This window comes from Chironomus tepperi, unplaced genomic scaffold (genome assembly GCF_022539635.2).
Source record: "Chironomus tepperi strain 1889 unplaced genomic scaffold, CSIRO-AGI_Ctep_v1 contig_364, whole genome shotgun sequence".
In the NCBI taxonomy this organism is placed as follows: domain Eukaryota; kingdom Metazoa; phylum Arthropoda; class Insecta; order Diptera; family Chironomidae; genus Chironomus; species Chironomus tepperi.
In genome coordinates, this window is record NW_027226486.1 from 1,262,470 (window position 1) to 1,287,410 (window position 24,941).

A 24,941-nucleotide genomic window follows, 5' to 3' on the forward strand; every position below is an offset into this window, starting at 1 on the left:
TGCATAAGCGAAAATTATAGTTTCGTAGTGAAAATGATTGAATATGCTAGGATGTAAACAATGTACATGCTTGGATACATATGATGATTAATTTAACTATTTGTTATTTCAATAATGGCATTTATTAATCGAAACATGGCCATTTTTACGTAAGAATAATTGAATGATTATTATCAATGTATTTAATTAAATAGCTACAATCAGTTCTCTTCTTGTTGACGTCGTTATAATTCTTACAAAATGCTGTAATTATAGTTATTTGAGTAAGAAATCAGCATTCATTTAGTTGCACAACTTATCTGCTGTTGATACTGAGTTTAAACTATATTTAAATAAGGTTATGAAATATTGGATATGGAAAGTGTTAAAATTATAGTATTTATGAATTATTGTGGAGACCAGGATGGAGACATTCTTACTCAATGAGGGATGTGGATCTTTGCTTTAGACATCCTTAGTCATTAAGTTTGGTCTTCATGGACATAATATGGTAGATAACTGTAGATAACGACTTACGTGCATATTACGGGAGGTTTATTGATCAATTGTTAATTATAGCTGCTCTAGGTTTGCTTTTATGTAAGCTATTGCTGATTGTCGTCTGGCATAGCTAATGTTGTGGAATTCTCAAACAGTTTCGACCACTTTTGATCATTTTTTGACAAATTTTGTTAATTTTTCGATAATTTTGATCATTTTTTGATAATTTTTGATAAATTTATGACAGTTTTTGACAATTTTGACAAAATTTGATCAGTTCTTCATGTCTACTGTTGATTTTATGACCTAAAATAGTTGAAAACTGAATATTGTTTGACTTAATTTTGTTTGCCTCGGGGTGTCCCTAGCAAAAGCCATTGAGACTTTAAAACCAATTGGTTGACACCAAAGTTCGAAGTCAACTCAATTCGACTTGATTCCATAGAAAATTCAAATCGACTTCGTCCACTACGTCTTCGACGTCTTCTTCGTCCTCCTAGACACTAATCAAACCAGGCTTTCAGACAAAAATTGCATAATTCAAGCCTTGGATGAACTATGAGATACAGGCCTGTGCAACTAAATTGCAAGCAATACAGACCTACAGTTGTTTGCCAAACCATAATACAATCATTGACTCTTAGACAGTCTAAGAACTCTTGGAAGTAGGCTATCTATAGGGATAGTGTTGTACTTGGAAGCCAGCTATAGAGCCAGCTTCAAGCGACACTTATGAGAGGTCATGGATCACATTTGATCAGCTAGACCAGCTAAGTAAGTAAGCAATACAATCATAGACTCATTCCTTCCATCAAATCCATTCCCAGAATTGCTTCCAACTCCCATTTTACCACTCACCTAACAACACCCAATATCTACAAAAACACATTCACCAAATTACAAACTCCAATAGGTCACCGATGCCACCTCATCGGTCATTTATCAATAACAATTCAAAGCTGAGAAGAAGAAATCTCTTCCAATTTTATTGATTTATGTTCAACAATACAATCATTGCAAAGGTCAATCGCTATTGTTAATTCTCGTCTATTTCTTACTTTTTTTTCTCATTTCTCGTTTCCTTTCATTCTGATCGCATGCGAGATGATGCTTGTGGTGCAATATGTTATTACTACTCATGTGAATGTTTGTTGTTGTTAATTCATTTTTTACTTTTGTTTTCAATACAATCGATTTTTAATTTAATAAGCATGAAGTACGTGAGAAATGGTTGTTGGATGATGAAGAAGAAATGCATTTTAATAAGGAGACAAATTAACATGATAATTTGGACGGAAAACTACATTCACTTTTATTTTAAGGTTTAATTTCGTAAAAAGTGAAATGACATGTGCTGCATCGATGGGTTTATTAATTGAGTATGAAGCTGGTAATGTCGATAATCAGAGAATTGTATGTTGGAAGGTAAATTGAGTAGTTTATGTTGGAGAACTTGGTGTAAGGTAATTTGTAGTTGACTTAAGTGGGACAATCTAGTCGCTAGGGAGCGTTTTAATGGGAAATATGAGATTTGAAGCATCGAGCTACTCGAGGCAGTAGACAAAATGTCAATGATGCTGTGCTCAGTCTAAATCTGCTCATTTGAGTCGATTTTTATGCAATTGTTGGATTTTATACACATGTTAACAGGGTTGAAGTTGGTGGGTTTCCTGAAAGGAAGTAGAGGTAGGGGTTTGACCCAAATACCCCTCCTGAATATGTCTTTGATTCAAATCTATCTATCTGACTTCAATTGTGCTGTATAATCTCGTAACTTTGACTTACCATTAGTACAAATTATTCAAATCAAGACTGCAACACTTGAGAACAACATATGGAGCTTAGGTTACAACAAAAGGCTTTTCATCTGACTCTGTTGCTGACTCTGTCACCTAGTTTGTACAAATTCTCTGTCCGCACATTGAGCTGATATTCTTTCATTACTGTTCTGTGCCAAGTAGCTTTTGTGCGCTTTAGTGCTGTAGTGCTGTATTTTTGGCGGTTCTTTCCATGTCCCGATCAGATAGTAACCTTAAACATAGACTTCGATGTTGTCCTTTTGAATCTAAAACGTTAATATGGGTTAATATATAGCATAAAGGTGTCCTAACTCCACCATTAAGTTCTGCAAGATACAATCAGAATTATTGTGAAATTTATCGATCCAGATGACATAGATTGAGGGAGGCCATGGATCACAATTGATCTGTACGGCCACAAAGGAAGTAAGTAAGTGATTAATTGATCCAGAATCGCACAATCTACCTCCAAAGTAAGAACTTAATCATCTTCTCGATCAACCTTGTTAAGAAACCCAAAAAATTCCACACAAAAGTCGTGAATTTCTCATCCATTTATAAGGTGTGCGATAGAATTTCATTACAAAAGGATTGCTTTCCATCTCCTACAATCTCAACGTATGTTATTTCCAAGGCTTATAATATATGCAGTTTACACGCTTTGCCCTTCACGGTACATTTTTGAGATTAATTGAATAAAATATTTCATTTCTTCATCACACGATGTGAGTCAATTCCTCTTCTTTTTAGTTTCTCCTTTATTTGTTTATACAATGTTGCAATCCCTTGTATTTCACTTTCTTACCACGACTGTTAATTGATTATCATTTGCCACAACATGCACTGCTACGAAATAGTATCAATGGTAGCGAAAAATTTCGACGTTTTTCACAATTTGCCACGCAACATAAACACATTTGCTTTAGAGCTTTTGTCATGCTACATTCATATGCTGATCATGGTGTCTGCAACAAGATGAAAATGATCTCACTTTCTGTTATGACTTTTAAAAGTCAGTGCAATATGTGAAACATGTAATTTCAATTAGACATTTAACAAAAAATAAAGTTAGGTACGAGAATATTTGAGTCGTGCTTTGGAATTTTTATGGTTTTCTAGATTAATTCAATGGCAGCATACATGCTTTTTTGATGAAGTTGGGGAGATTTATTGCTTGTTATTAGTTACTTGTTGGCTCATGTTAATGGATGGTGGAAAGGAATTTTTGTTCGTGTGTTGCTGTTTTTGGGCTTTAACGAAATGATTTTGGCAATAAGGAAATTTTATTTTTATGTGCATGTTTTAATGAATTTGTTATGGAAATTAGGGAGAATGTTACTGTGTCTTGATTGAGATTTGGTTTGGAAGTTGTTGTAGGATTTTCATTGGAAATCGAGGCAGTTTGTTGTACACAAAATTGAGATTTATCGTGAAATGACATGGGTATCTGAAGACTATTGTGTTTAGGTTGTCAAGGATAACTCTAGGACGTGCTACAGGGACAGCACGTGTTTATTATTGATCCGTAACGTTTTACGTCGTTAAGGTCCGTTCTATTAATATTACATTCACAAATTAAACTCATAGGAGTCAGGTATAGTTGATAGAGACAGTATTGCATTTTATATTGGAAGTTGGCAAGCACTAGCCAGCTATAGAGCCGATTTCAGATGACATATAAGTGACCCTATGGATCACAATTGATCTGTACAGCCAGCGAAGTTGATCGTATTGTTCTTACTCCGATTATTCATGCCACAAGTCCACGACACGTTCCTTTAATCCAAAAGTGCCCCAAAGCTCCAATTCCTTTTTCAATCTCATCCAAATCCACAGCATCTCACTTATCTCCAGCCACCCAAAACCATAATCCTCAACTAATAATTCCTTCCAAAGAAATCCTCATCAAATATTACCAAGAAATCAATGCAACAAAGTCATACATTCATCAACATCGTGACTTCATTTCTTTTATTACTACCATGCGACCTTCAAGCTCTCGAAATCAACAAGCATGCATGAAAAATTTTGATACATTAAGCAATTTTCTTCTTCGGAGAAATAAAAAGAGTTAAATTAATATTAATGTGATTCACTTGAGTCATCACTTTTTTCCAGTCAATTTATAATGCAAACAAGTCAACAGTTTGCAAAGAAATTTACAAGTATGATTTCTGTGGATGACTTAAGCAGTGCTTTATAGTTATTTAATGTCTTAATATGGGGATTTAAGTGGTTATTTTTATTCGCAAGATTAGTAAGAGTTTTTATGGGATTAGGAGAATACTGACCAACAGAATCCCAGCTTTAAGTGAGGAATATAAGTGAAAATGTTGGATTTGGATGGTACTAGGCTGGTGTAAGGCAGCATTTGGCTAGAACCTGGTACAACGATGTTCATTATCCACATTCATAGCCGTGATGACGCCTTGTTCTACACGGGTTGATAAGTCAAAGAACTATTTAGCAGGGACGTAGCAAAATCCCCTTTTTAGTTTAGAATACACCCTGTCATGCAATAAAGCGTTATCCTATCAAAAATGAGCATTCAGATTAAAACAGGGGTGCTGGATTCAAACCGGGTTCATGCCGAATTTCGGATCGATTTACCGATTTTTGCTACTTAATTCACCTCTTATCAACCTCTATAGCATCTAATCGTGCCTAGTAAAGTGTATAATCACCTCAACTCTAGTATTATCTCTCCGATCATTACCACAAAGCCATTACCTCATTCCAATACAAATGAGTTTATCTTAATCAAGTAGCATTTACACACAAGTACAATTCTATGTTTAATAAACCCTTCAAAAATCAGCAGCGCCATAAAATCAATAAATGCCCAGGCCATAAAAAAAGTCCATTTTAATTTAAGCACGAGTTATTTCACATGTAAAGTGAAATAATTAGTTAACTACATGTACTTTTGATTGAGTAATTTTCCGTGTGAGGAAATTCTGCTTATTGACTTAAATCGTCTTGTCTTCAAGCCAAGTAGCAACAAGCATTAAAAGTACTTGAAGCGTTAAGTAAGAAATGTGATTATGAACGTACGCATTTCACACTTTTTATTTTATTTGCTTAATAAACATTTAATGTGTATTATTAACGGGAATAAGATTCATAGCTTTATATGTATAACTTCTGATCTCACAATCAATATACTAATTTAATATTCAAACTTAATGCCTTCCTTCATGTCTCAAAACACATTTTTTTTGTTCGCGAGATTATTGCCATTAAATGGATTTCTTCTGTTGAGATATTAGCAGAAACTTAACGGTAATTTGGACGTTCACTCTATTTTGCACTCTCCCTTGCTACCTATCGTCATCATCATCATGTCTTCGTCATCATATCCAACATCTTCTTCCTAGAATCTTACAATTAAAATTATAGCGAGTGAAATAAAAGCTACATTACAATGCTGTAATGTAAGCGACAACAAACATGCATGAGTAAGTAGCAGCAATGGGTATATTTGGATGTTATGTAGCAGTAAGCCCTAACAGGCAAATATGCCATTTTTGGGTACCGAATTGGTCTCTCTGAGCCATCAAAGTATGATCATAGCCTTTTAGGAAAGTGGTATCTCAAATTTTATAGAACTTTCTTACAGCATCGATAATTTCCTTCTTTGTAGCATAGCATGACTAAGTCACACTGCTTGTTACGTAACATCCAGAACACCCCACAACAGAAGAAAAAAACCCAAGAAACGATCTATGGTGGCATCTAGATCAGCATGTTAGAGGCGTGATACTGTTATTATAGTAAAACTAAATTAAAGACCGTAAAATTATCATACTCACTTACTGAACGTACGTTGAAACTACTATAACGATTTATTCGTGCATGTTTGATGTTATTTCTTTTTTTGTAGCCCCGTCTAATCGATTGTAAAAATATATGCCGGAAAGTAGATTGTAGACAATTTAGTATGACACTTCAACGGAATATCTGCTGGTCTTGTGGAGATTTTTTTAAAGCTGGATATGATGAAGAATAGATTAGTTTTCTCTCAGAAATGTCAAAATAATTGACTTGTTGATGATCTTGAAGTAGAAAAAACAAAGAGCTTGTGAAAAAAGTTGTTTTGACACTTATTATGAGTTGAACTTTATATTCTGCTGGTTAATTAAAGTATATTGAGTGTAATAAACTGTTATTAATGAATTAATTGCACTTCTAAACTGTTCTAAACTTAGGGTAAAGAATATAATTTTTGTGGTAATTTCAATCTTCAAGATTTTAAAAGTTTATAACTTTTCACGTGTTAATTCTTTTAGGACAATTTCTTCGGCAAAATATTCGGAAACAAGGAAATTTACTATAAGCTAATCAAAATTTATCCTAAAGTAACAGTTTTCGTGAAAAACTGATTTTATTAGTGAATATAATTTTTGTGGTATGAAATATAATTTTTGTGGTAAAAAAATCTAATTTTTGTGGTAATAATAAATTGAGAATTTGTAGCTTAATTCTTCAAGAAGATTGGCTAAATTTATTATCAGGCTTATATTCAACTAATTTAAGTTCAATATAAGTCTGCAAAGCATGTGGAAAATGATAAATTAATTAAAAAAAAGTTGAAAAAAATTTAACGAATTTTTAAATTTTAAATGAGATAGGGGAGCATCAATCTTTGGGAAAAATCAACCAAAAATTTCTTAGAATCTTACAAAAAAATACCACAAAAATTAGATTTTTTACCACAAAAATTATATTCAATGTTTACATATTTTAAATGTGCCTGATTTTTTAGTTAAACTAATTAACTTTAACTGTTTAATACTAATTATTGTGAAAATATATGGTTTGTTTTATCATATTAGTCCACTTCCTAAATGAATCAGTGATAATTTCTTAAGAAAATATTTAATTGAAAATTGTAGTAAAAACTTGAATTTTTATGGTATTTCTTTTTTTTGGATCGATAAAACTTAGTTATAGTAAGGTAAAAGCTTTATAAAACTAAACATATATCATTTTAATAGCATTCTTTCATAATTTATTTACCTTTCTGGAAGTGAAAAGCAGTGTAAAATAGAATTTCCAAAAAAATGTTAATACCACTGGTTAAAAATTATATTACCACTGTTATTAAAATTATATTCTTTACCCTAATTAATTAATAAAATTTAAAATTCACGTGTTTTGATAATTGAAGCCAACTTCAAGTACGTTAAGTAATAATTTCAAATCATAGAAAGCCGTTAAAACGTCATGTTTCTCAATTTCGCATTTAAAACTTCAATTATTCTGTCACACGACTAAATAAACTGCGCCTTTTTAATATTCTAAGTAGAAAACAGTCACGTTTAATGTCCACACTCATTAAACTATTGTGTTATTAGGACAACATCATATATTGTAATGGTAGCCATGTCATGTCTAATGAGTGGCCTTCATCGCATTGCAATGTTAGCTTAGACTTTCATTGCTAATAATCGGTGAATTTTATTGCGAAATGTTATTGACAAGTTCATGTTTTTCAATAAAAAACTGTGCAAAATGTGTCTTGACAGCAGTCAAAATAGGAACGACTGAATATAAAAAATTGTCATTTTGATGAAATATTGAAAAGTTTTATTTCCAAAAAAAGCTCTTTTGTTGGTTTGCGACGAAGACATTTGACTATTTATGGATGTTTATGTAGCACTTCCTGTTCGAAAATCAATTTTGATTATCAATTTAGTCCATAAGCGATCGCATCAATTTTAATATACGAAAAAGAGTGAAATTTAAAATTCATAAAGATCTGTCAGCTGCTCCTTTAAATCCACGACAAAAAACGTGATCTTGAATTTTTTTGCAACCATAAACTTTACAAGATAAAAATCTATAAAAACTAATTTTTCTGCCAATTCTAAATTTGGTTAAAATAAATTCATTCTACAAATAGTTGTTCAGACTGGATACTTAGTTATTAATTCTCAATCGTCTTTCATATGCCATACATTGTATTACTGTTATTAATGCGTGTGGTGTGTGCTGTGCTACATGTTAGTCAATTGTCTTACCTCATTGCTCTCGTATGAAGTTGAAGCAGATAGCAACAATGGAGATATAAATGAAAAATGGATGTCTAGGGATGGGCTCCTTTATTAACTGTAAGAATTGTAATTTTGACCTTCAAAATTCAGTTTCGAAATTCAAATTTAACTTTCGAAATTCAATTTTTCACTTCCGAAATTCAAATTTTCACTTTCGAAATTCAAGTTTCAGTATCGAAATTTAAATTTTAAATTTTGAATTCAAGTTTAACTTTCGAAAATCAAGTTTAATCTTCGAAGTTCGAATCCCATTTTAGAATTTTAAATTTCGAAATTGAAATTTGACTTTCGAAATTTAAATTTCACTTTTGAAACTCAAATTTAACTTTCGAAATTCAAATTTAACTTTCAAAATTCGAATTTAACTTTCGAAATTCAAATTTCATTTTCCAAAATCAATTCAAATTTGAATTTCGAATCCAATTCACTCATTTAAGTCTTTCATCCCATTATAGCAAGAATGCCTTTAAGCACAGCTACCTAATTTCGAAAATTGAATTCTAAAAAATCACCAAACCATGATAACCCCTCCAGCAACCTTCCCATCCCTTGAAACAGCAAATTTAAAGATTCTAAATGACCATTCGAATCACTTAAGCGAGAAACAAAAAGCAAAAAAGGCAAAAAAAAATCTGGGCACAGTACAACACTAGGATTATGTGCCAATTCTCTCATTCTGTCGTTATTTGCTGTTTCTCCTCATTCTCGCTTCATGTCTCATATCTTTACCTTTATTAGCCGTTGTTTTGGCTGTGAAATGATTGTTGTTCTTAAAAAAAATTGTATATAAAGGCACACTTTGTGGCTGTTTGTATTTGAATCGTATTGTAAGTCATGACATTATAACAGAAATATCCCGACTACAATATGTAATGTACAAGAAAAATGAGATGAAAAGAAATACAAAATTTAATAAACATGAGTCATGGCAGCAGTGCTTTCATAAAGCTAAAAAATGTGCCTTTAATGGACTCGCTAATTTACTCTCAAATAGCCTACAGGGGATGAAAATGGATAGATGGATTTTTAAAATTTTTTTGTAGACTTGATCCGCGCTTAGAATTCACTTCTTTTCACTTTATTCATTCAGCCTTTCATATTCGCTAATGTGCCATAATAATAAGTGAAAAAAATTATTTTATTATTGCTTAAAAGTACCTTACGGGCGTGTTGACTATGAATTTATTAGAGCATTAAGGTGAAAGAAAAAGTTTGTAATTTGGATTATTGAATTTTGTGGGATATTGCTGACTTCCTAGCTAGAATCTCTGATCGGGTGTCCAGTGAATTACTTTCTTACTTACTTCGCTGGCCGTACAGATCAAGTGTGATCCATAGCCTCCCTCAGTCGGCACCTGAAGCTGGCTCTATCGCTGGCTACCACTTGCCAATTACCAATTCCAAGTGTGACACTATGAGTTCTTTGGCCTACCACGTGATTAGTTTGGTCTAGAGAATATTAAGCGAATTAAACATAGAAGGAAGGGTCTATAGGGATTCCAAATGGACTACGAACCTCTTATGGCTACCAAATGGAGGATTGTGAAAGAGCAAGACACTCCAATTAGACAGTCTGTACTTGTTGAATTTATATGAAAGTACAGTAAGTAGAATACAATACATTGGAGTGTCTGGACTCATGAGAAGCTTGAATCTACCGGAATTGGACGTTATTGACAAATAATCACTGAAATCGAACCTTAGCAATAGCAAAAAACCAACTTAATATAATACCGAACCATCAATGTTTCAAAATTAGTATTTGGGATTTGAACCCTCAAAAATACATTAAATTAAATTTTTTAACTTAACAATCTTCATCTCAAATTGACAAAAAAACTCATCCATTTCTCCACCTGGAAGTCCACAAAAAATACCTAAAATATTAAAATTGACAAAAAAACTCATCCATTTCTCCACCTGGAAGTCCACAAAAAAAGACCTAAAATATTATTCAATAATTAATATTTTTTTCACAAAACTTATTATTGCCATTGGTAAAATAATTAAATTTCAATTTTATAAACTTTAATTTATATTGTTTGTGCTGCTGATTATGAGCAATAAAAAATACTTGCTGTCTTATTGAGATAATAAGCTTTTGATTACGATAAACAGAGTCCAATAAAAGAGTTTGAAAAGAGAATTAATAGATTGGATAATTAATTAGTCACTTTTTTTTTACGTAGTAAAATTATCACGAACAATGGTGTAATTGGTTTTGAGGTGTTTTCATGGCTTGTTGCTGCACGAATTGTTACGTTTTTTTATGATTATTGAAATATAGCTGTAATGAAATGAGTTGTTTTGAGTAATTAGGAGTTGATTGAAGGGTGACTTGGTTGTTATTGTCTTGTAATGGATTGACTTGATTAAGTAATATTCCCTAATAGACATAGAGTAGGCTGTAGATAGCTTCTGTTTCTTTGTTTGTATATGATGGGTTGGCATGCTTCAGGGAGGATTTGGATAGGCTTTTAACATATCCTCTTAAGTGCATATCTAACCACAGGACTCGGTAGCATTTAGACACATTTAGCGGTAACCACAAGAAGGCATGCACCTGACATTTGGTCGAGTGGCCTCGAATTGGCTCCTCAAGAACCCCCCTCCCCAAGTATCCCCATCAAGTAGCCCCCCAAATATTCTTCTAAGGAGCCCTTAAGTAGTCCCCAAAGTAGCCCCCAAGTAGTCCCCAAGTCAGCTTCAGAGTCAAACTTCGGCTTCCCAAATTCCCTCAATTCTAACCTCAATCCAAAACCCCACTAAAATCCGCAAATTCTCAGCAAAACCTTCACAACCGGAAAATGATCGCTTTTAACTTTCCAAGCACAAAAATCACATCAAATTCTTATCGAATTGTCACATCACAAAATACTGTCTACAATGTAAGCATAAATAAACTAAACTACAAAAGGGAAGGAATGCATGCTGCTTTATTTGTTTAGAAAATAATAACTATTCACAATGATCACATTTATGAGTGAAAGCGACATACATAATTTCATTTTTATTGTCTAAAAAGAATGTGCTTAAGTTTTATAAAAAATTTGCAATAACATTGAGATCATCAGATTTGAGCGGAGTTAATGGCGGAATATAGCTTCTGTTTATTTCACATTTATGCGCATATATCTGTTTTAAATGAGTATTGGAATGGATATATTGTGAATTCATAACGATTTTTAATATTTTGTGGGGTATTATGGGGATTTTGTCAGATTCGGATAGAAATAATTGTGAGAAAAGTGACTGATTTTTGGAATTTAGTTACCAATTTTAAAGCTCAAGGTTCGAATCCTACATTAAATGCATGAATTGAAAATTGTTTTCACTATATTTGCCATTTACATTTTTTTTTTTCAAAAGCTGCCTAAAAGCCCTTCAGGACCGCTTAAGCAGCTCCCTAAGTAATCCTCAAAGTAGCCTTCCAAGTAGCCCGCCAGGTTGCCTCTCAGGCAGTCTCTCAAGCAGCTCCTCAAGTAGCCACCCAAGTAGCGCCTCAAGTAGTCTCCCAGGTAGCCCCCAAGTTGCCACCCAAGTAGCCCCCCAGGTAGCCCTCCAAGTAGCCCCCAAGTAGCCCCAAGTAAGTAGCCCCCAAGTAGCTTCCTGAGCAGTCCTCTAAGTAGCCCCCAAGTAGCCTCTCCAAGTAGTAAGCAGTCCTCTAGGTAGTCTCTCAGGTAGTCCCCCAATTAGCAGAACAGCTATGCTCCTGATGGGCAAAAAGCAAGCATAAACTGATAAATTCCACCCAAAATCACCACAAGACCACCTCAACATTATTCCACTTTATCGCCTAATTAAATGCATCCATCTCCAACAATAACCGCATAGATGAAAAATTGATTGAACGACTTTATGAATTAAAAATAATCCAAAGCAACACACATAAAAGACCGAAAGAAAAGTTGACTATAAAGTTGGTCATAGATATCTGTCGTTATACAATAACATTTATACGTACATTCATAATGTGAAGATAAATCTGCAGTTGTATCATGAAATATTTTTTATTACCTCTGGTGCTGCTATTATAGCTACTCCATCATGATCATTAAAGTTAAAAGGAGAGAAGACAGAAAATGGAGAAGGTATCGCTAAATTATGATGATGATGATGATTGCGCGACTTTTCAATTTCAATAATTTGTTTTTCCCATTTTTATGTACAATTTTTTTGCTCTGTAGCTTGAGAAGCTCAATGAATTGACATTTATAGGTGGCCGAGAGCAAAATGATCGCTTTCAAAAATAAAAAAAAAGTAAATTGTTGTCTCATTTTGTGCCTCTTCAATGGCACATTGTCATTAAATTGTAGGATATAAAGAGAAAAATGCTCAACAATTGTGTAATCAATCCTTCTGTGCCTTCTTATTTTTTCTACTGAGTCATTTTAATAAAATAACTTTAATTGAAGTTTATATGGGAAAAAAAGTGAGCATCAATGCTTTTTTCATTGGGCGCTCAGATCAGCTGTGATCCATGAATAATGTTCTCTGTCAGTCGGCGTGTTAAACAGGCTCTAGAGCTGGCTGTTCATTGCCAATTGCCAGTACCAAGTGCTACACTATCTCCATCAATATCCTTTTTCAAGAATACTGCGTTGGGCGTATAGACCACATGATCATGCCTACCAAAAATAGGCGGCTTACAATGTCTCTAATCAAAATAGCTTTACAAGGCCCTGTAAAGCATCCACATGCGGTGCCCTAAAAGCTCCTGTGCGGAGCCCTAAAAGCTCTGTGCTGAGCCCTAAAAGCTCCTATTCAGAGCCCTGACAGGCAAAGTGATCACATATGGACCACTACGGTACCTAAAAACAGTCTCTTTGTCTGATAAGCTACCCTTCCTCATTTGAGTCAACTTCAATCTCTGCAAACTATTCCCCAATCTAAATCCATTCAGTCTGTCCAAAATACCACAAATACCAATAAATCTCACATTGCATATTCAAAACCTTTCAACAGATTTAATGGCACATAAAGTGGAATTTATTGTCGCATGATCATAAAACATTTTATTATTATTATTTTGTATGGAGCTGCCTTTATTATCTCATCTGCTCTTTTGAAAACATTTTTTGACATAGAGGCACGAATCAAAAGACTTTTTTATTGCGATTTGCATGTAAAAATGCAAAAGTGAAATTGAGAGTTGATAATTATTGTCAATAGAAGTGGGATTAGAGAGATGCATAAGGTTGTAAAATGATGAAGATGGGATTGGTGTCTTATGAATGATGAAGTTAATGCTGATTTATTGCTAGTGGTGGCCAAATTTTGGTATGAATTGAGGTTTTATGGATGTATAACTTGTAAGAAGTCAGTCATTTATTACGTCACAGACTGTCTTTAGTTCCTTCATACTGTTACATTAAGTGATAATCCAATGATCACTAAGGTATAGATTGCTCGGCTGTATTAGTCATAAGTTAGAGCATCTAATACAAGATGATAGGTTTTTTGACTAGTTTTTAATGCCGACATGTCGACTAAATCGTCCTTAATCCTAAAAATAGAAACTAGAGCTCGAAATCGACTCGATTGTCAAGCCGCGTCGACTTCGATCCCTAATAGAAGCTCTTAAGTCCTAAGTCGACAAGAAAATGGTAAAATGGTCTTTGTTGCTGTAGAAATGAGCCAAAAACAGCTGTCATGTTGCTCACAGACATCCATAAGACTTGCTGTCAACGCGACAACATAGCAACGTCACAAAGCTCTAGCAATTACTTTATGCTGCATGAGTAATAGTCTGTAAATTCCAAAATTACTCAGAAAATTAAATTACAATTCAAACTGAATTTTACAGCAGATTTCTCAAAAACCATTCAGCCTCAAAAAAATTCCAATAAATTTTCTCAAAGCAGCATATCTCCAGACTCCCTTCAAACCATCCACAAAAGCCAGCATATACAGATAGGAAGTTGAAATATCATTTTAAATGCAAATTTCTTTCTAATTTCATTTCTTTTTCCTCCTTCATACTCTTTTCTCTTTATGCCTATGCTGCATATTCGTTTCCTACTATATTTTTGCAATAATATCTCATTCGGTGTATCGCATCATGAAATGAACAGCACAACAACTAATGCCTAATGCCAATGTACCAGAACATTTTATATATATAGCAACAGACAATTTATTTTATTTTCATTGCCTTTCACGTGTTCCAGTCAGCATCAGCCTAACTACGGCGCGCATATATATATATGCATATAGAATGCACATTTTCAGATTAATCGCATGTTGAATTTGTAGAAAAAAAATGAAAAATTTATGCAGTGAGATTAAAATTTTTAGATTCTTTTTTTCGCTTGCCTTTCTTCACTTCCTTCTTCACTTATAGGCCTCTTGTTGTTGTTGTTGTTGATGATGCAAAAAAGCACAGCATGAGGTATACTAATCCGTTATGTTGTACTATAAATGTGTGCGAAAAGGGATTTGACTTTAAGCTGAATATGCAATGGAATTGAAAATTTCTTTCATTATTAAAATATTGTAGAAATGGAAACGATTGAATTAAGTGGCAAATGTAATGCCTTGAACGGAGAAGTGAAAATTAGTGTTACAAATCGGATGAAATGAAGGTTTCCGTTGAGAATTAATTTGGTCGTTAATTCAAAGGCGATAGAATTTTAGAGGAATTGAACTCGGAACTTGAAAAATCATAAAAAAATAAGGTTTGGAGCAAAAAGGAGATACGTGCAAATTGGTTAAAACATTAGTTTCATTTCTAGGAATCGAACCCATTTCTGGACATGTTATTGTGTACTAAATCCATTATATCTACAAATTAAACTTGACAAAATGCAGAACTAGTTCAAAAAATCATCATAAAAATCTATAAATTCATTCAAAATTGCAAACCCCAAAATTCCAAACCCCAAACCCCAACAGCCCCACCACACACTCATCCCCACATACCCAATCCCACCACACCCATCCAGAATGTCAATTTGACCATAAAACAACAAAAGAAAGCTTAACAGCCCGAAAAAGAACCACTCAACTAGCTCTACTCACTTAGATTCATGTCGCGTTTTTCATGTTCTATGTACTGTGCATAACATTACACTACATTCCATCTTACTTGCTTTTTGCTTTTGCTGTTTACCTCAATGGTCGAAATAAGGACAAATAATTAAAGTTAATTAGCTGCTTCATGAGAATTTTATCTCTTTCTTCTTATTAGTCATTTTACTCGTTTAGCAGTGGTTTTGAGGAAGATGAGGAGAAATGTTGAGACAGTTTGAGATGAAGTTAAAGCTTAAATGAGGTGAATTATGCAAAATACAGCTTAATATTGCTGAATTGAGCTAAAAAATGCTGAATTGAACAATGTTAAGCTTAATATTGCTGAATTGAGCTAAAAACTGCTGAATTGAAAATAGAAAGCTACATGGGCTTGAAAAATGCTGAATTCAGCCATATTAAACTACTGAATTGGGCTGAAAAATGCTGAATTAGAGAATATTAAGCTAGAAACGGCTGAATTGAATAAAAAGAACGCTGAATTAAGAAAATCACCACTCAATATTGCTGAATTAGGCAAAATAATGTTGAATTGAGCTGAAACTTACTAAACTAAGCAAACTAAAGCTAAATATGGCTGAATTGAGCTTTTAAATGTTAAACTGAACAAAATTTTGACAATTAACTCAAAAAAAATTAATCAAAATTAGACTAAATAGAGCTGAAATAGAAAAAATAGCAGTGCTAAAAAGTGCTTAATTGAATAAAATGAAGTTAAATAACTCTTAACTAAGTAGAGTGTTGCAGAATTAAGTTAAAAATTGCTGAATTGAGCTTTAGAAATGCTAAATTTAATAATTTTGGAATAATCAAAGCTGGATTTATCAAATTTGAACTACATGAAGTAGATCCAAGACAAACTCATTAGTCTTGCGCCTCAATTCTTCAATTCATCCAAAACCTTCCTCACCAACTCATTTTCATTATTTACCATTTTAATTATTGTTTGCTAAAAATGTTTCACGACTTTTCCAAGTTAAGATTAACCTACAAAAAAAATAAGAAAATTATTCTTGGCTGATTAAAGAGCAGCAGGAATGCTGAAATCATGTTTATGGATTGTTAAAAGTTTCTTGCTGAGCTTCTTATCACTTGTACGTATGCTTGTTCACATGTAGCATGACTATAATAATAAATAACATGACTGAATGGAAATAAGAACGCAATGACATGAGAGAGAGACGATCCAATTTGGAACAATAGAATAATTCTTATATATTTTACTCTTTTTTTCTTTACAGTCAACTCCAATTGGTACCACAATATTTCGCAATATTCTAGCACAAGATAAAGATGCTGGTGTGAATGGACTAGTTGAATATTTTCTCATCGATAGTTCAAAGAACCTTTTACATTCAAACGATACAGTAAATGTTGCTGATGGCAATGGTATATTTGCTATTTCTTATCCACATCAGGGACAAGTAAGTGCATGACGATGGCCGGCACACAATATTTATTTATTTATTTATACTTTATATATTATTTTAAATTTCTATATACGCACGCAAGCACATATTGGCAAATTGGCAATTTGTTTTGCAATGCTATTGACTTTTTTCTCTTTATTGCACCTCCTCTCTTGATGCCTGTCGATTTACTGCCTTTTATTGCTATTATTTTCAATGTGAAACAAATTGCCAAGTTTTTTTTTTTTTGCTTGGATTGTCCCCTTAGGGGGGTTTTGTGTGGATTTTTGGATGTTGATTGAGACAAATTGTTGGAAATGCTAGATAACATAGTGTATTGTTGGCCAAACTACGTGTCGCGGCAATTTCTAGTGTTTTGGAAATACCAAGAATTGAATGTCCTGTGCTAACATCTTAACGAAGCTGGCTACCAAATACTGACATAGAGCTTTGCTTAATGCTAAATGACGGATAATTGGCATCTTCGGTCTTCTTCGTCGGATAGCTGCTACTTTTCCGCTGAATATACTGCCATCCCGACACTCCAATATCAATACTTCAATATGTGATGATTGAGATAGCAGCCAGACCTCAAATTCGACTTCGAGCTATGCATTTCACCCAATTGCTACAAATTCGTATGTACTCTCCACAAAACAGCAGAAAAATCAACAAAACAGCCAAAAAGACACCAAAAAATCATCCAAAAATCTCGCCAAGGGCAACAGTATCTACCTCACATTGTTTGTTGTGCTGCGCTGCCTTTTACTACTCAAAATCCATAATAATAACTTACATTTTCACACCTATTAACTTACTTACTTTTAAAATATCTCCTTTCATTATTATTATTTATTTATCTCTACTTTAATTTCCATTATTATAAATCGACTCTGTTTTTTCTGCTACTTAGGTTACGGTGGCCAAGGCCTTGGATTACGAACGAATTCAACGATATTATTTGACCATTGTTGCATCGGTAATGACTTTATATATTTTTTGTTCAAAATTTTATGAATCGTTAATTAAATTTTAATTGCTGTTTTTTCGCTTGTCATTAGTCATCTATTTTGTCATTGATTTAATGGATTTATGGATGATTAATATGCAAAAAATTGTAATTATGTGTTCTTCCTTGTATTCGATTTGTTTGCTGACAATGTTTGAAGGATGTGACAAAAACTCGAAGATTAAAGGTCTGAAATGTAAATAAAAAATGAGTCGTGACTTATTGGCATGTTATGAGTCATTTTGAGTCCATTTTATGACTAAATGTTGAATAATTTTTTTAACAGTTTTTTAAAATTTGAACAAAAATTCAACAAATTTTCAAAAAATCAATTTTTAACACAATTTATCCCACAATACAATCCAGGATCGCGCCCGCAACAGCAGCGAACGACTCTCAGCAACAACAGTCCTCACCGTCAACATTGCCGACTCGGACGACCTCGATCCGTCATTCATATATCGCGGTTGCGTTAATCTCGATGGTGCATGCATTAATCCCGAATATACAGCAACAGTTCCAAGTGGTACACTTCAAGGCGTTCTCAACATTCATCCCGAACGCATTCAAGCAATTGATTTGGATCAAATAAGTGCACCTATCAAGTACTCATTCGTAAGCGGTACGCCAAGCACATACAATGAATATTTTGAGATTGACGAGCAGACAGGCATTGTAAAGCAAAAGAAGTTGGTTGATTCATCAGTCACTGCACGACAATTTGATATAACAATTCAAGCTGAGGAGGTAACTGAAGCAAAACGTTCAACGACAGCACGTCTGACAATTAATGTAAAGCCTGTTGATTCCTTTCCACCCGTCATTAATGCATCGTCAAATGAAGGCTTTGTGGATGAGAATTCGCCAAAAGGCACAAAAGTTCTTGATTCAAATGGAAATCCCATTAAGCTTATAACAACTGACGCTGATATACCCGAAGATGGTCTACAGCCATCATATACATATGAATTGACAACACCATCGTTTGTCATATCGAGTGACGGCATACTTCTTGTTAATGATCCAAATCTTGATCGAGATCCACCAAATTTATCAAAATTACGCTTTCAAGTTGTCGCACGTGAAGTGAAAGGAAATGCAGCAAGTTCACCAATGTCCATCACTGTCAATTTGAATGACATTAATGATAATAGTCCGAAACTTGCACTCATACCGCCTGTACAAATTACAGCTGGCAATGAACGTCGACTTATTGCTAAAGCAAATGCAACTGATAATGACAGTGGTGAGAATGCAGTCATAACGTACACAATACATCATGTATCCAATAATGGAATGAAGAAATTTGCAATTGATAAAAGTACTGGTGAGATTGAGGCTATTGCAAGAGTTGCGGCTGGTGAACGATACAGTATAACTGTTCAGGCATCAGACATTGGAAATTTATATTCGCAAGCAATTGTTGAAGTCACTGTCATACCCGGACCAAATACAAAACCACCAAAATTCATCAAGTCAGTCTACGACGTTCAAGTTAGTGAAGGTGCTGACATCAATTCAACTGTTGCTGTGGTCAAGGCTGAAGATCCTGAAAGTGATCCAGTCCATTACACAATTGTTAGTGGAAATGACTTGAGGCAATTCTCAATTGGAACTGAAAGTGGTGTTATTAGTGTCATTCGTAAATTAGATCGAGAACAAATCACACGATATCAATTGATTGTTCGTGCTGACGATAATGGTGGATTGTCGAGTTCAGCAACAATAAATATTCGTATAACTGATATAAATGACAACAATCCAATATTCGATGAATCAATGATGCCATTTAAGTTTGATGTTGAGGAAGGTAAGGCAAATCAGAGTGTTGGCGTTGTGCATGCACATGATATTGATGAAGGCGTTAATGCCGAGATTTCTTATTCATTGGCTGATGATATTCCATTTACAATTGATAAGAAGACGGGTGAGATAAGGACAAAAGTTGAACTCGACTATGAGAAAGTCAAGGATTATAAATTTGTTGTTACGGCTAAGGATAGTGCACCGGATTCGAGACTTGGAACTGCTAGTGTTACTGTGAATGTTAAGGATGTACCAGATGAAGTGCCGAAATTCACAGAAGCATCAATTGAAGTAAAGATTCCAGAAAATGCACCGGATATGACAATTGCAACTGTTGTGGCTAAGGATCCAGACACAAAGCCTGAAATCACTTATGTCCTTAAAAATGGACCATCTGAGCATTTTAAAATTGATCCAAAAACTGGAGTTGTAAGAACAGTCAAAGGCTTAGACTACGAAGAAGAGAAAATGATTGAAATTACTGTCGGAACTGCTGAAAATCCAGGTCGTGGACCCGGTGACATTGTTAAAATCAAAGTCAATGTTGAGGACCGCAATGACAATCCACCAGTATTTATATCCATACCAGAACCAGTCACTGTCAATGATGATCTACCAATCGGATCAAAAGTCGGTGCAATGCCAGCCGTTGACGGTGATGGAACGTCACCAAGTAACTCAATCCGTTATGAAATTGTTGGACGTGGTAAGGCACAGAAATATTTCCAAGTTGATTCTGATACGGGCGACATTCTCTTACGTGATGAATTGAAGAAAGAGGAAGACACCGAATATCAAGTGGATGTACGTGCCTTTGACTTAGGCGAGCCACAATTGAGTTCCGTATCATCATTGCCGATTTATGTCAAGCATGTTTTAAGTGATCCGATTCTTGAATTTACTGAGCCACGTACAGACACTTCACCAATTATGAATCCCGAGTCAGTTGGATTGGCATTTAGTGACGATGTCTATACGATCAGTGTGTCAGAGGATACAGCCATAAATACAACATTGAAGCTTCTCCAAATTATCAACAGTAAGAAGGCAACGAAAAATCGTGGTGGCTTTAAATGTGAAATAACAAATGGAAATGAATGGAATATATTTAAGACAAATATTGAAGATCACTCATGCGGTCTGGTATTGATAAATTCATTAGACTATGAAAACAAGACAAGTCATGAAATTGGCATTAAATTAACATCAACAAAATACCTTGTCAATCCACAAAAGAGCTTCTGTCATGTTAAAATCATTGTTCAAGATCAAAATGATAATGCGCCAGTCTTTAAGTTCCCAAGTACCAATCGTAATGCACGAAATGATACATTCTATGGTATCGTAAGTGTCGATGCTGATATTGATACGCCAATCATGACAATTAAGGCAAATGATGATGACTCAGGTGTTTATAGTATGCTTAAATATCGAATTTATGACGATGATGAATTCAATTATATATCAAAGGATGAGACACCAAGTTCATATTTTACAATAGCTGAAGATACGGGAATATTAAAGACACAAAAGCCACTCAACTTACGTCGACATCAACAGCCATTCAGGTTTATTGTTGAAGTACGCGACAATAATGGCAATGAAACGATGCAAGGAGTGCCTGTTAATCGTGTAAAGGCACGCATTGTTATCAATACAATTAGTGATGCAAATCGTATGGCATTGGTGTTTGCTGACTCGAGTCCGAAGGAAGTAAGACGACATGCGAGGGCATTGGAAGATTTATTGTATGACAAGTCACCAAATTTATTGATTGAGATTGAAAAGTTTAGTAATCGCAGGACACAACTTGCAAATGGATCAATTGTTGAGCTATCTGATGCTACGGATGTCTGGTTCTATGCCATTGATCCACAAACTGAATTTATTCTTGAACGTAATAATACGGAAATATTCTCAAATCTCATGGAACCGTCAGCACAATCGCAAATTAATTTAGAAGCATCAGGCATTGTACATGCAACAGCACAAGGCATAACGGCACCAATTGAAGTTCCACATATTCATCAACAAACAATTCCTATAAAGCGACTTACTGCCGGGCTATTTCTAGACGAAGAAATCTTTCCGTACGTTTTAATCTTCATCTCAGCTGTGATATTGATTTTAGGCACATCAGGTATCATTTATATCTGCATTTCATGGTCTCGTTATAAGAATTTCAAGCAACAAATGAGGAATTATTCAGCACCAACAAATCCACCACCACGATACGATCCAGTTATACTCAATTCACCGCCAAGTGAAGTGTCATTGACGCAACTTAAAGAGTATGAAACACAAATGCTCGGCATGGCTGTGAATGAGGAACAAGAGGAAATGAATATTGAGTATAGATCAAAACATCACACATTCGGACTTGATAATATGAGTTATATAAAGGATCAAGGTCAATCGAGTCCAACAAATTCCGATACACCGACTGTTGTGATTGGAACGCTGCAGAGAAATAATCGCATTAATTTACTCAATAATATCAATCAAAAGCAACAGAACTCATTGAATAAGACGATTGAAATGAATCGTAACAATTATGCGAATCCATTGAGTATTGATACTAATTTTAAAGCTGGAACGACACTGACGTTGGGTAGAATTAAGTCTGAGAGGAATCAAATTATTAATGGGTGAGTAATAGTCTTAAAAGATGGAAATTTGAATTTTTTAAAATTTGAAAAATTTAAATTTTTCAAAATTTTGAATTTTTTTGAACAATTTTTAAAATTTTGAATTTAAAGTTTTGAATTTTGAACTTTTAAAATTTTGAATTTAAAGTTTTGAATTTTGAATTTTAAAAAATTTGAATTTCAAGTTTTAAATTTTGAATTTTTAAAAATTTGAATTTCAAGTTTTAAATTTTGAATTTTCAAATTTTTGAATTTCAAGTTTTAAATTTTGAATTTTGAATTTTAAAAAATTTGAATTTCAAGTTTTGAATTTTGAATTTTTAAAAATTTGAATTTTGAATTTTCAAAATTTTGAATTTCAAGTTTTGAATTTTGAATTTTTAAAAATTTGAATTTTAATTTTAACAATAAATCTAAAATATCAACTCTAAATTCCTTCAATTCCTTACAGATACGACGACACGACACTAAATCGCAACAACTTATCGCTGGCTCCAAATAATACATTTAGCACATTAGGTCGACCGAATCGATCGCAACATAATAATCTTGCGAACAATAATCATCATTCAACATTAAATCGAAACCATCGATATCATGCTGATTTACCAATCACTAATCCCATTTTTAAAAGGTGAGATAATGTTAATTTTGACTTTTTTAAGTCAATTTAATTTAATTTTAAATTATTTAATTCTATTTTCTCAAAATTTAGACACCAAAGTTCAGAAATGCTCAACTGTGAATCAAACGACAACGTCTATTTCGGTGGAAATGGCGGCAAACGACAAATTGATCACTATGCGCACTTGGGCTATCCATATAACATTGATAGATCAGAACAAGAGACAACAACTGAGCTGTAAATTTAAATCATTAAAATTTTTTTTAATTTTTTAATTCTCCTAAAATTTAATAAAATCGTGATAAATTAGATTGTAAAGGAAATATAATAAATTTTATGTATACAATTGAAATTGAGCTCACATTACACATTGCAATGTGGCCAGATACAATCAAGTCATTAGTCTCATATATTCATAAGACATTTAAGAAAAATACCAAGAAATTGAATATGAAATGAATCGATTAATTAATTTTTTAAAATTTAGATTTATTTTACTTGTGCAACATTGATAGGACACTGTATTTATTTTAAAAATTCAGAATAAAATCAATTAAATTTTAAAATTTTGTAAAATTTTCAAATTTTGAATTTTTATTTTGAAGTCTTGAAAAATTAGGAAATTTAAAAATTTGAAAATTTATGAAATTTAAAAAATCAATTTTTTTTTTTTTTCTCCTATATTTTAGAAATTGTCAAAAACTAGAAATTTTGCATAGTGAAAATTTTTAAAATATTTAAAATTTTAAATTTTTAAAACTTTTCAAAAATTATAAAATTTTAAATTTTTTAAAAATTCCAACATTTTAAATTTTCAAAAATATTAAAAAATTTCAAAACTAAAAATTTAATTTTTTGTAAAAAATTCTAAAATATTCAAAGAATTTAAAATTTTTAGAAATGTGAAAAATTTAAAAATTTGAAATTTTGAATAATTTAAAAATTAAAAAAATCATACAAAAACTTAAAAACAAATTTATTTTTAAAATTTTTGAAATTTAAAAAACTTAAAATTGAAATTTCAAAATAAATTTTATACAAATCCAACAAAAACACGAAATTTAAAAATTAAAAAATTCAAATGTCCAACAAAAACTTAGTATTATTATTATGAATGTGTTTATAGCTGAATGATACTTTATAAAATTTTAGTTAGTAAATTTAATTTTTAGATAAATCTTTATAAAAAATTTTAATGTATTTAGTTGTAATAATCAAGCATTTTAGATATTTAGAATTTTATATTCATTGTAAATTATATTTAATATCAACGAATAAAAATTGAATGAAATGAACTTTTTGTGTTATTGTTATTCTGAGGGACATCATTCGGAGGACCGTCGGCATGCTGCTGGATTACTTTTCGTCTTACAGTCAATACGGCGATGTAGCAGTGCTGTAGCGAACACCTGGTGCTATTTGATGATGATTAGGACCTATTGTTCCACTGTTAATCGTACCGACTAATAGAGCGGCTGAACAGGATTCTGTTCCTGACCAGAATGGCTACTTCTGCTAGTTTGTGCAGTTTGTGTACCATTTGTTCACTATTCAGAGTGAAGCTTGAAGTCAACTTGGATTATGCAGGAAGAAGTCAAGTAAATTTTCTTGTTCAAGCAACTCCTTAATGACTATGTCTCCTTGATCAATTGACTGTGATTTGTGAGTCTTAACTCTGAAAATTTCGAAATTGGTTCTAAGGATCTTGATATTTACTTCCGGATCTTGCTCTGCAACAATCGGTTCCAGTACAATTGGACTTATTTTAGCAAATTTAAACTTTTTCATTCTTCTGACATTTTCTCTTGGATAAAACATTTTTTCCAGCATAAAAGAACTAAATGCCACTCCACAACATACCAACCAAATGTTAAATCCAAACGAAAGTTCCTTCATGCCTAAAACTTTTGCATGCTCAACAATATTTATCGGCTTTTTCCTCCGCAAATGATTATCAGTCAAATACTTTATAACACCTGTGTCTGTCAAGCTATTGACAGTCTTATGAAGCATCCTGAATGAAAATGAATGTTGTAAGAATAAGAAGGATATATGACCGACAACAATGGTTCGAACATCC

General features: G+C 33.1%; 1 protein-coding gene across 1 annotated transcript in view; it reads left to right on the forward strand.

The window, feature by feature from the left end:
• Cad99C (cadherin 99C) overlaps window positions 1–23,396 on the forward strand; it is a 114,189-nt gene extending 90,793 nt beyond the window's left edge. The window contains exons 6-10 of the mRNA XM_070646628.1: window positions 16,606–16,788; window positions 17,687–17,752; window positions 18,149–22,236; window positions 22,688–22,870; window positions 22,952–23,396. Of these exons, the coding sequence (XP_070502729.1) occupies window positions 16,606–16,788; window positions 17,687–17,752; window positions 18,149–22,236; window positions 22,688–22,870; window positions 22,952–23,102 (4,671 nt within the window). The 3' untranslated portion in view covers window positions 23,103–23,396. The remainder of the gene's footprint in view (window positions 1–16,605; window positions 16,789–17,686; window positions 17,753–18,148; window positions 22,237–22,687; window positions 22,871–22,951) is intronic.
• Window positions 23,397–24,941: the final 1,545 nt, after the last annotated feature.